The sequence below is a fragment of the Scomber japonicus genome, chromosome 8 (assembly GCF_027409825.1).
Source record: "Scomber japonicus isolate fScoJap1 chromosome 8, fScoJap1.pri, whole genome shotgun sequence".
Taxonomy (NCBI): Eukaryota; Metazoa; Chordata; class Actinopteri; order Scombriformes; family Scombridae; genus Scomber; species Scomber japonicus.
In genome coordinates, this window is record NC_070585.1 from 16479878 (window position 1) to 16492967 (window position 13090).

The 13090-nt window shown below is 40.6% G+C and overlaps 3 protein-coding genes across 3 annotated transcripts; all 3 read left to right on the forward strand.

The window, feature by feature from the left end:
* Positions 1–1398: 1398 nt before the first annotated feature.
* LOC128362763 (protocadherin beta-15-like) lies at positions 1399–3846 on the forward strand. Its single transcript, XM_053323614.1, has one exon. It carries the CDS (start codon positions 1399–1401, stop codon positions 3844–3846), a length of 2448 nt encoding a protein of 815 aa, XP_053179589.1.
* A 1671-nt stretch (positions 3847–5517) lies between these two features.
* On the forward strand, positions 5518–9982 carry LOC128362764 (protocadherin beta-15-like). Its single transcript, XM_053323615.1, has 2 exons — positions 5518–7905; positions 9890–9982. Exons 1-2 carry the CDS (start codon positions 5518–5520, stop codon positions 9980–9982), a joined length of 2481 nt encoding a protein of 826 aa, XP_053179590.1.
* A 114-nt stretch (positions 9983–10096) lies between these two features.
* Positions 10097–12517, forward strand: LOC128362765 (protocadherin gamma-A11-like). The gene has a single exon (XM_053323616.1). The coding sequence runs from the start codon at positions 10097–10099 to the stop codon at positions 12515–12517; it is 2421 nt and encodes an 806-aa protein (XP_053179591.1).
* Positions 12518–13090: the final 573 nt, after the last annotated feature.

The following is a 13090-nucleotide window of genomic DNA, read 5'->3' on the forward strand; positions in this document are numbered from 1 at the left end:
GTGACAAAACTGTGATTATCCTTACAGATTTCGAATAATTATGTTGAATATTGCTGCTTTTGTGAATAATTAAGTTAAAAATTAAGTTTTAAATATCAGCCTCGTTCATGAAAAAATGTTTTTTTTTTTTTTTTTTTTTTTTACAGATGTGGCCTTCAAACATAGCCTTGATAACATATTTGCCTTTGAATACCGTAATCCAATCGATTTATTTTATTTTAAATCCCTTGACTCATCACAAAAAACCCAAACAAAGAAAAACAATAAAAACAACAACACAACTAATTGTTTTTCGACCATACTGAGATAAAAGCGTTTTGTAGCGCCTGATAAATGGCATATTTTCTTTAAAATGGAAAGAAGTTTTTTTCCTCTGTTTTATAATGTTGGTATACTTCCTTTATTACTTGTGATGTTGGGTGATAATGAGTTTTTTTTGCAACCATGCCTCCTAGAAATTGTTTGTATGATACTACTTTGCAACAGTGTGTGTACATGGATGTCTTGTCACATTTGCTTTCCCCATAACGATTTTTTTCTCAATTAAAGTATCTGGCAAGTTGCAGAAATGTTCACCGACAACGAATTGTAGTTTTTTTGCCCAAACATCAGAACTTGTAATACAATGTCCCCTAGCAGTCGCTATTATACCTTGCTATGTTTATATTTAGTAACTGGCAGCATTTAACTATGGTTAGGGAAATAATGTGGTTTTGGATTTATAAACAAGACAGTCTGCAATGGATTTAACCTCACGACGTATTTATTGACATTTAACGGAAATGTCAGGCTTTCAGTCATACCTATTGCTTCATTTATTCTACAACACGTTGCTTGCTCTGTAGGCAGTCATTACATGTTGACCGTGAAGTAATTGGGAAAACCATTTAGTAATATGTGAACGCAATTTCATGAGATAGTATACTGTAGTTTCATAGTAATTAATGGTCAATGCAGTAACTTTGAGTGCAGAAATGTTGAATGAAGTAAATCTGTGGGTCTACCCCTCACTGTTCAAACTCTGTCCATGGTGCTGAACAGTGTTTACTTTGCATACACCCGTTACAAATATACAAAAACCACCATGACAAAACCCCTCTATTTGTGTCTTAATATTTAAATATTATACTGCTGTGTTGTGTACATCATGGCAGTATTGCGTCTTCCTCTGTTGAACCAGTAGTTATTTATTTGTAATATTCTAAATCAACTCACGGCGTCGCTGCTCACTTGCAGATATGAGGAGGTTCATTTCTCCACCCACTCCAACTGCATTAAAACCAGATCTTCCATTGTTGTTGGGGTGGCTATACTAACTATCACGATAAGGTTTTGATTTAAACAGCGCCTTTATGAAGATTTGCGTGTTCGTATAGGCCTATTAGTACGGGGGAAACAATGGACCGTAAAGGACAATCGCTTTGGAGGTTTCTCTATGGATTTATTCTTTTAGTCGACATCACCGTTGCAGACCTCAGCTATTCTGTTCCGGAGGAGATGAGACCCGGATCCATTGTTGGAAATATGGCCAGGGATCTCGGACTAGAAGTAGTGAAATTGTCCTCTCGCAAAGCCCGTATTGATGCAGAAGAGAAGTACCAACATTACTGCGATATTGATCTAAAAACGGGAAATTTTGTCATGAGGGAAAGGGTTGACAGAGAGGAGCTTTGTGGAGAGAAGGTTTCGTGTTTGCTTAAATTCGAGTTGGTACTAGAAAACCCTTTGGAGCTGCACCGCATTTCACTGCTCGTGCAGGATATAAACGACAATGCACCTGTTTTTCCAAAGGATAAGATTAAACTTGAAATCACAGAATCAGCGGACAAGGGGGCTCGATATCGTGTCAACGAAGCGCATGACGCTGACATCGGTCAAAATACAGTTAAACAATACAGTTTACAGAAAAATGAACATTTTGTTTTGTCTGTTCGAGAGGACACTGATGGATCTAAGAATGTAGAGTTGGTGTTAGATAAAGAGCTCGACCGTGAAAAAGAACACGATTTAGATTTCGTGCTAACAGCTGTTGATGGTGGCAATCCACAAAGATCAGGAACAGCTATTATACACGTGACTGTGTTGGATGCTAATGATAACGCCCCAGTGTTTGACCAAGCGGTTTATAAAGCCAGTCTACCTGAAAACTCTGCTGTTGAAACTGTTGTTATCACAGTAAGTGCCAGTGATGCAGATGAAGGAGTCAATGGAGAAGTGACTTATGAGTTTAGCCGCATTTCAGAAAAGGCTAAAAATGTTTTCTCACTGAACAGTAAAACTGGAGAGATTAAAGTCATAGGGCCTCTTGATTTCGAGAGTGATTCGAAATATGAAATGCGAGTCGATGCCAAAGATGGTTATGGACTTTCCTCTGATTCTAAAGTGATAATTGACATCACTGATGTTAATGACAATCCTCCATTGATATATCTGAAATCGCTGTCCAACCCAATACCTGAAAATGTGTCACCTGGTACAGAGGTGGGCATCATAAACGTACAGGACAGAGACTCTGAGAATAACAGACAGGTCCGTTGCTCCATTCAGCAAGGCGCCCCTTTTAAATTAGTCCCCTCTATTAAAAACTACTATTCTCTGGTGACTACAGGACAACTGGACCGTGAACTAGTGTCCGATTACAACATTACAATCACTGCCACTGACGAAGGCTCTCCACCTCTGTCCTCCTCTAAAACTGTTCAGTTATCTGTAGCAGACATCAACGACAACCCACCTGTGTTTGAGGAACAGTCGTACAGCGCATATGTGAGTGAAAATAACAAACCTGGCTCCACTTTATGTTCCGTTACTGCTCGAGACCCCGACTGGAGACAAAACGGTACAGTGATTTATTCTCTGTTAGCTGGTGAGGTGAACGGAGCCCCGGTGTCCTCCTATGTATCTGTTAACGGAGACACGGGGGTGATCCACGCTGTGAGGTCGTTTGATTATGAACAGTTCAGGAGTTTTAAAGTCCACGTGATGGCCAGAGACAACGGTTCTCCTCCGCTGAGCAGCAACGTGACCGTCAGTGTGTTCATATCCGATGTCAATGACAACTCTCCTCAGATACTGTACCCCGCGGCTGAGGGCAACTCCTTCATGACCGAGCTGGTCCCTAAAGCTGCACACGGAGGATCTCTGGTGTCCAAAGTGATAGCGGTGGACGCGGACTCCGGACAGAACGCCTGGCTGTCCTATCATATAGTGAAATCCACTGATCCAGGACTTTTCACTATTGGTGTCCACAGCGGAGAGATCAGGACACAGCGGGACATTTCTGAATCTGACAGCATGAAACAGAACCTTATTGTGTCAGTGAAAGATAACGGACAGCCCTCTCTCTCTGCCACCTGTTCCATGTATTTACTTATTTCTGATAACTTGGCTGAGGTCCCAGAACTGAAGGATATTTCTTACGATGAGAAGAATTCCAAACTGACTTCTTATCTGATCATCGCGCTGGTGTCTGTGTCCACCTTTTTTCTGACCTTCATCATCATCATCCTGGGTGTGAGGTTTTGTCGCAGGAGAAAGCCCAGACTGTTGTTTGATGGAGCAGTTGCCATCCCCAGCGCTTATCTCCCTCCTAATTACGCAGATGTTGACCCCACAGGAACTTTACGCAGCACTTATAATTATGACGCCTACTTGACAACAGGTTCTAGAACCAGTGACTTTAAGTTCGTTTCATCTTACAATGACAACACTCTGCCTGCTGACCAGACTCTGAGGAAAAGTCCATCAGACTTTGCAGATGTGTTTGGTGCGTCAGATGAGTCTCCAGAGGTAGGACACTCACATTTGCATAATTACTCTTTAGTGTTGATTGTTAACTTACAATAGTGTCGCATTTCAAATTTCCTGTATTCTATTTCCCCCCAGTATACATAAAGATTCGTGAGTTTGTTCTTACTTTGTTTAATGTTAGTTTTATCTGCTTTGACACATGTTGTACACTCCTTCAAATATTATAGTATTTATTCACCAAAAATTGCTGAGGCTAATGCCATTGAAATGCAGAAAATAAGCACTCCGTCGCCAAGATGTTGTTCATTTACAGGTTAAAGGACTTCCGATTTGAAAGTAGGACCTGCTACACGTTGATTTGTTGTCATTCGAACACTATTGAAAGAAAAGTTAAATGCAACCTAAACTTTTTAATCACTACGTTTTAAACACAATTCAGTGTAATTTAAACCAAGACCTCTTGACATAATTTGTCCTGTGAATAACAATAACAGTCATAGGCATAAAACACAAGATGCAACGTGTCATAGTGACGTTACATTTACGATGATAATGCGGACAAATCGTGGGGATACTGCAAAACTGCAGCTTGACCTGAACTGCTGAAGTATAAATCTCCTTTTGCTGACTGGAATATTTTACCCAATCAATACATGGATAATTGGTTTGTGCTTTTATCGACAGGAACATCGTGCAAAGGCATGAAGTGAGCTGACAACAATCTACTTTAATATATAATGACTGATTGCAAAATTCAAAGTGGCTAATTTTGGTTTAGTCAGATGTGGTTAACATGTAACATTACGTGCGACCCCTCGGTCTCGAATAACGCTATGATTGTATAGTTAGTTAATGCCCTGGGTTGCTGTCAATGATGTAGCTGATGTTACTATTGTGTTGACTTGTCCTGGCTTCATTTTTTGTGTAGATTGTAAGTTAACGTGGCTTTCATAACAATGCTTACTGGTTATAACATATGTGTTTAGCCAACAGATCGATGCTGCTGTGAGCTAGAGACTGGGTTGATTTAGGAACTGGCTGCATTTGATTATAGTTAGGGAGAAATCATGGTATTGGATTAATATAGAAGAAAATCTGCAATGGATTTAAGCTCCAGACCACGCATCTATTGACATTTAACGAAAACCGCAGTTTTTCACTCATAAATGTAGTACTTCATTGATTCTACAATACGATGCTTACTCTAGGCTGTTATTACATATTGACCGTGAAGTAATTGGAAAAAAAAAACATTAAGTTGTATTTGAACGCAATTTCACGATATAGTAAACTGTGGTTTCATAGTAATAATTGTCAATTCAGTAACTTTGAGAGCATAAATGTTAAATTAAGTAAATCTGTGGGTCTACCCCTGACTGGCCAGACTCTGTCCATGGTGCTGAACTGTGTTTACTCTGCATACACCCGTTACAAATATACCAAAACCATCCTGGCAAAAAACCCAACAACCCTCTATGTGTGTGTTGATATTGAAATATTACACTGCTGTGTTGAGTACATTATGACAGTACTGCGGCATCCTATGTTGGGCCAGTAGTTATTTATTTGTAATATTCTAGATAAACTCACGGCGTCGCTGCTCACTTGCAAATATGAGGAGGTTCATTTCTCCACCCACTCCAACAGCATTAAAACCAGATCTGCCATTGTTGTTGGGGTGGCTATACTAACTATCACGATAAGGTTTTGATCTAAACAGCGCCTTTATGAAGATTTGCGTGTTCGTATCATAGCAAGGGAGAAACAATGGACCGTAAAGGACAATCGCTTTGGAGGTTTCTCTGTGGATTTGTTATTTTAGTCGACATCACCGTTGCAGACCTCAGCTATTCTGTTCCGGAGGAGATGAGACCCGGATCCATTGTTGGAAATGTCGCCAGGGATCTCGGACTAAACGTAGTGACATTTTCCTCTCGTAAAGCCCGTATTGATAGTGATGAAAATGGAGGTTACTGCGATATTGATGTAAAAACGGGGAATTTTGTCATGAGGGAAAGGGTTGACAGAGAGGAGCTTTGTGGAGAGAAGGTTTCGTGTCTGCTTAAATTCGAGTTAGTCCTCGAAAACCCTTTGGAGCTGCACCGCATTTCACTGCTCGTGCAGGACATAAACGACAATTCACCTGTTTTCCCAAAGGATAACGTTAAACTGGAAATCAGAGAGTCAGCGGACAAGGGGGCTCGATATCGTGTCAGTGAAGCACATGACGCTGACATCGGTCAAAATACAGTTAAACAATACAGTTTACAGAAAAATGAACATTTTGTTTTGGCCGTTCGAGAGGACACTGATGGGTCTAAGAATGTAGAGTTGGTGTTAGATAAAGAGCTCGACCGTGAAAAAGAACACGATTTAGATTTCGTGCTAACAGCTGTTGATGGTGGCAATCCACAAAGATCAGGAACAGCTATTATACACGTGACTGTGTTGGATGCTAATGATAACGCCCCAGTGTTTGACCAAGCGGTTTATAAAGCCAGTCTACCTGAAAACTCTGCTGTTGAAACTGTTGTTATCACAGTAAGTGCCACTGATGCAGATGAAGGAGTCAATGGAGAAGTGACTTATGAGTTTAGCCGCATTTCAGAAAAGGCTAAAAATGTTTTCTCATTGAATAGTAAAACTGGAGAGATTAAAGTCATAGGGCCTCTTGATTTCGAGAGTAATTCTAAATATGAAATGCGAATCGTTGCCAAAGATGGTTATGGACTCTCCTCTGATTCCAAACTGATTATTGATATCACTGATGTTAATGACAACGCTCCAGCTATACATATAAAATCCCTGATTAATCCCGTACCTGAGAATGTGTCACCTGGCACAGAGGTGGGCATCATTAACGTGCAGGACAGAGACTCTGATAATAATAAACAGGTCCGCTGCTCCATTCAGCAAGGCGCCCCCTTTAAGTTAGTACCCTCTATTAAAAACTACTATTCTCTGGTGACTACAGGACAACTGGACCGTGAACTAGTGTCTGATTACAACATTACAATTACGGCCAGTGACGAAGGCTCTCCACCTCTGTCTTCCTCCAAAACTGTTCAGTTATCTGTAGCAGACATCAACGACAACCCACCTGTGTTTGAGGAACAGTCGTACAGCGCATATGTGAGTGAAAATAACAAACCTGGCTCCACTTTATGTTCCGTTACTGCTCGAGACCCCGACTGGAGACAGAACGGTACAGTGATTTATTCTCTGTTAGCTGGTGAAGTGAACGGAGCCCCGGTGTCCTCCTATGTATCTGTTAACGGAGACACGGGGGTGATCCACGCTGTGAGGTCATTTGATTATGAACAGTTCAGGAGTTTTAAAGTCCACGTGATGGCCAGAGACAACGGTTCTCCTCCGCTGAGCAGCAACGTGACCGTCAGTGTGTTCATATCGGATATGAATGACAACTCTCCTCAGATACTGTACCCCGCCCCAGAGGGCAACTCCTTCATGACCGAGCTGGTCCCCAAAGCTGCACACGGAGGATCTCTGGTGTCCAAAGTGATAGCGGTGGACGCGGACTCCGGACAGAACGCCTGGCTGTCCTATCATATAGTCAAATCCACTGATCCGGGACTTTTCAGTATTGGTGTCCACAGCGGAGAGATCAGGACACAGCGGGACATTTCTGAATCTGACAGCATGAAACAGAACCTTATTGTGTCAGTGAAAGATAACGGACAGCCTTCTCTCTCTGCCACCTGTTCCATGTATTTACTTATTTCTGATAACTTGGCTGAGGTCCCAGAACTGAAGGATATTTCTTACGATGAGAAGAATTCCAAACTGACCTCTTATCTGATCATCGCGCTGGTGTCTGTGTCCACCTTTTTTCTGACCTTCATCATCATCATCCTTGGTGTGAGGTTTTGTCGCAGGAGAAAGCCCAGACTGTTGTTTGATGGAGCAGTTGCCATCCCCAGCGCTTATCTCCCTCCTAACTACGCAGATGTTGACCCCACAGGAACTTTACGCAGCACTTATAATTATGACGCCTACTTGACAACAGGTTCTAGAACCAGTGACTTTAAGTTCGTTTCATCTTACAATGACAACACTCTGCCTGCTGACCAGACTCTGAGGAAAAGTCCATCAGACTTTGCTGAAGTGTTTGGTGATTCTTACGATTCTTTACAGGTAGGAATTTCAGAATATACGTTTTTTTCCCACACTCATTTGACTTCAGCTACAAATCACATGTGACCATGAAGCTACCCTATTTTACATTGCAGTCCACATATTTAATTTATAGACAACAAAAAAAAACAACAACAAGAAAAAATAATGACAGTTGATAGAAATGTGACTTGTTGCCCTTTTATGTTGTGTCTCTATCCATGGTCCTGCACACAAGGAAAATTCAGACATTCTTACTGGATTATCGTTTCTCGATTTTGCTGTTAATGGAGCTGAAAATTGTCATACTGTATAGCTTTCCATGTACTTATTACACAACTTACTTTCTCAATGGTTTTCAGTTAAGTTGCTATTAAAACCATCTGCAATTAGATGCGCACAGTAACTTTATAGTTACCTCCTTTGATGCAATCCATTCCAAAAATATTAAATATAATCTACTGTGTGAAACAGGGTTCATAATTGTTGTTGATATTTGCCAGAGTTCAGCTTGTTGCAAAGATACCAGGATGTATTACACTGTTAAGCTTTTTTAATGTTTGCTCATCTAAGCACAAGTAAATTAAAACCAATTCACAGGAATGCAGTCCAAAAAGCACCTTAAATAATCTCATTGCCAATAGTTCACAATCTTTTTTAATAACATGTACCTGTCTGGTATTCCTATGTAGCTTTACATTTTAACATGTGTCAGTACTGGAAGGCAGACAGTCATATATGAAATTGCAGCAATAAACCTCGCGATATATCAGACCCTGTACAGACGTGCAATAGAGTACACACTGATCCCAATGCATGCTGGTTAAGTGTCTTCTTTAAATATCAACCATGCTTTCTCATTAGTATGCTCAATTTCACACAAATGGGTCACTTTTCTCCTTTACTGACTCTGTTTAATTGGACTTAGCCATACATTTGTGTCCAGGCAACACCCCCAACATTTGTACCGAATAACAGCTACTACAATTATTTGTTAATTCCAACAAACACCAGTCTTTTAGTTCATGGTTGCTGAGTTCTGCTACGTAAGCAATGGCCATGTTATGTTGTTTACTTATATTTCTTTTGGAATGTCATTGTTGTAATGGGCTGCTAAATTTCATGGTTCATTGGTGAAGCAACAATTGTTTTTAAAGAAGACATACATGATCGTGTGTCTTCTAGTGCTTTTAGAAACCGGCCCTTTTGCTGCTCTCCTGATTTTTCCTAGCAAGCTCTGTCCATGGTGCTGAACTCATAGAAAGGTACTAGGGAGTTCCAAGGCAATTCTCTATACGTTGTTACAGGTGCTATATCGGTTTCTTTAAAACACGCACATCAGTAAAATGTATATAGAAAACGGAAAGAGTAATATTTCTATTTTTCAAGTTATTTTTGCAAGTTACTTTTAATAGTTTTACAACATATGCCTATGCGTGTCAATCATTTATCATCATCAATAATTTAATTTTCACATTCATTTTGAACGTGGTTCCAATTCTCAATTGTAACAAATTGTCAGTTTATGTAGATTGGTCTGTATAATTGTTAGTGTGAGAGAGACGATGTAATGGTTTTGCATGTAAATTAATGCTTTTAGTGTCTGGTGATTGTTCAGTGATCTGCTCAAGGACTGCAGATGGAAACTAGCTAGTAGCAAAATTCGGCATAAAACATCTCTTCTCATTTAGAGATGCATGGTGCTTGTTTAATAGAGAAGAAAACTATTAATCCAATATGCTTAGTGTAGTTATTTTTTTCACTGTACGTTTTTAAAAATGTATAAAACTAGACTAAAAGTTCAATTCCAGTTAAATCTTCTGCTATGTTTACCAGTAATTTGGTTGAATAATATACATGTCATACAATTTTCTCTGTTATGTTGTGACATTGTGCTTTCTACTATTGGGGGTGTGAGTATCGCGCCAGTGAGCTGTCAATCATGTGCTTTGCGTTTTATCGTATGCCCTATTTCGAATGAACACACTGTGTCACTGTCTACCAGTTTACAAAAAACATTGCAACGTTATGGAGTGTATCGTCTCCACCCATTGTTGCCAAGCTGTGTATTTCCAGTTATGCCGGGGCTTTGGAATAACGATCATGATTTCTGGCTTCGGATTTATCTGATTTAGTCCACCTCAAACGTATCGCCGTGTTAAACGAAATACCTTTTAAATATTTCGTCTGCGGATATTTGTTATTTCACGTAATGGAACACGAAGGATTTTCAAAGCTTGGCCTGGTTACCGGCCTTGTCATGTGTCTTCTTGCGCTGCAAAATGTATGTGCCGAGGTGAACTATTCAATCCCAGAAGAGATGAAACCAGGAACTACCATTGGAAATATAGCTAAAGACCTCGGTCTGGATATGAATACACTATCAACTCGCAAGGCTCGCATTGATACAGAAGGGAATAATGAACGGTTTTGTGCTGTGAATTTGAAAACCGGGGATTTAAGTGTTGCTGAGCGGATTGACAGAGAGAGCCTCTGTGGCACTAAACCATCTTGCATTGTATTCCAGGATCTTGTAGTCGAGAATCCATTGGAATTGCACCGTATAAATCTACATATTCAAGATATCAACGACAACTTCCCGCAATTCAAAAGAGAGTCAATTCGAATGGAAATAAGAGAGTCAGCGGAGAAGGGTACTCGTTTCGTAATAGAGGAAGCACATGATGCGGACATTGGTCTAAATTCAATTCAGAGGTACAGCCTACAAAATAATGAAAATTTTGTTCTAATCACAGATGCCAATAAAGCTGAACTTGTTCTAGAGAATAAACTTGATAGAGAGAAACAACAAGAGATGAATTTGCTTCTAACAGCTGTTGATGGTGGTTCTCCACAGCGATCAGGTACTGTGATCATACACGTTACTGTGCTGGATGCTAATGATAACGCCCCAGTTTTTAGCCAGGCCGTTTATAAAGCTAGTCTGCCTGAAAACTCTCCTCTTGACACTGTAGTTGTTAGAGTAACTGCTTCTGATGCAGATGATGGTGTTAATGGTGAGGTTACGTATGAATATGGTCACGTTTCAGAAACTGATGGAAAACTGTTCTCTATTGAAAGGGCTACTGGAGAAATTAAAGTAATTGGCAGCACAGACTATGAGAAGAAGAATTCATTTGAACTTCGTGTCATGGCAAAAGATGGTTTAGGATTAAGCTCCTACGCTAAGGTTTACATAGATCTTATTGATGTAAATGATAATGCACCTGTAATATATTTGAAATCGTTGACTAACGCCATACCTGAAAACGTGTCACCTGGTACAGAGGTGGGCATCATTAATGTGCAGGACAGAGACTCTGAGAATAACGGACAGGTCCGCTGCTTCATTCAGCAAGGCGCTCCTTTTAAATTAGTCCCTTCTATTAAAAACTACTATTCTCTGGTGACTACAGGACAACTGGACCGTGAACTAGTGTCTGATTACAACATTACAATCACTGCCACTGACGAGGGCTCTCCACCTCTGTCTTCCTCTAAAACTGTTCAGTTATCTGTAGCAGACATCAACGACAACCCACCTGTGTTTGAGGAACAGTCGTACAGCGCATATGTGACTGAAAATAACAAACCTGGCTCCACTTTATGTTCCGTTACTGCTCGAGACCCCGACTGGAGACAAAACGGTACAGTGATTTATTCTCTGTTAGCTGGTGAGGTGAACGGAGCCCCGGTGTCCTCCTATGTATCTGTTAACGGAGACACGGGGGTGATCCACGCTGTGAGGTCGTTTGATTATGAACAGTTCAGGAGTTTTAAAGTCCACGTGATGGCCAGAGACAACGGTTCTCCTCCGCTGAGTAGCAACGTGACCGTGAGTGTGTTCATATCCGATGTGAATGACAACTCTCCGCAGATACTGTACCCCGCCGCTGAGGGCAACTCCTTCATGACCGAGCTGGTTCCCAAAGCCGCACACGGAGGCTCTCTGGTGTCCAAAGTGATAGCGGTGGACGCGGACTCCGGACAGAACGCCTGGCTGTCCTATCATATAGTGAAATCCACTGATCCGGGGCTTTTCACTATTGGTGTCCACAGCGGAGAGATCAGGACACAGCGGGACATTTCTGAATCTGACAGCATGAAACAGAACCTTATTGTGTCAGTGAAAGATAACGGACAGCCCTCTCTCTCTGCCACCTGTTCCATGTATTTACTTATTTCTGATAACTTGGCTGAGGTCCCAGAACTGAAGGATATTTCTTACGATGAGAAGAATTCCAAACTGACTTCTTATCTGATCATCGCACTGGTGTCTGTGTCCACCTTTTTTCTGACCTTCATCATCATCATCCTGGGTGTGAGGTTTTGTCGCAGGAGAAAGCCCAGACTGTTGTTTGATGGAGCAGTTGCCATCCCCAGCGCTTATCTCCCTCCTAATTACGCAGATGTTGACCCCACAGGAACTTTACGCAGCACTTATAATTATGACGCCTACTTGACAACAGGTTCTAGAACCAGTGACTTTAAGTTCGTTTCATCTTACAATGACAACACTCTGCCTGCTGACCAGACTCTGAGGAAAAGTCCATCAGACTTTGTTGAAGCATTTCGGGAATCACAGGATTCACTGGAGGTAGGCTTCAAAACACATTCATTTATGGATGTATGAATAGGTAACTATTGTGCTGAATCACTGTGACGAGTATTGCTTTTTGGCATCTTTTTATAGTGATCAAAATTACTTTCATCAAGAATTATTAAAACTGTAATGCTTGTCTGCTTTGTGAACACATCATTTAATACCTCGTGAGCTATCAAAAAACTACAATAATATACAGGATCTCAATTATGCCTTAATTCCATAACAATACTTAAATTCATGCAAGAACTAAAGTATTTCAATCATGATTTTTTAGTTGTTAATGATGATCATGTCTTGTTCACAGTTAAGTCTTCAATTAAATGGACAGGCTGACATCATCATGTTTCTGGCTCATTAAAGACATTAAAGACCATTAAAGCTTAACACATTTGATACCATGCAAACAATCACGTTATTTATCAGTGTTAAAGAAGGACCAGGTCCCAACTCTATGTAGAGGTCAACAAACACAATAAAGCCATGAAAAAGCCATGAAAAAGCCATGCTTTGGTGTTAATTATTACAACCTTTGGATTTCAACAGAATACATATGGACTACTGTGACTGAGCATGTCCATGTCCATTTAACTCTGAAGAAGA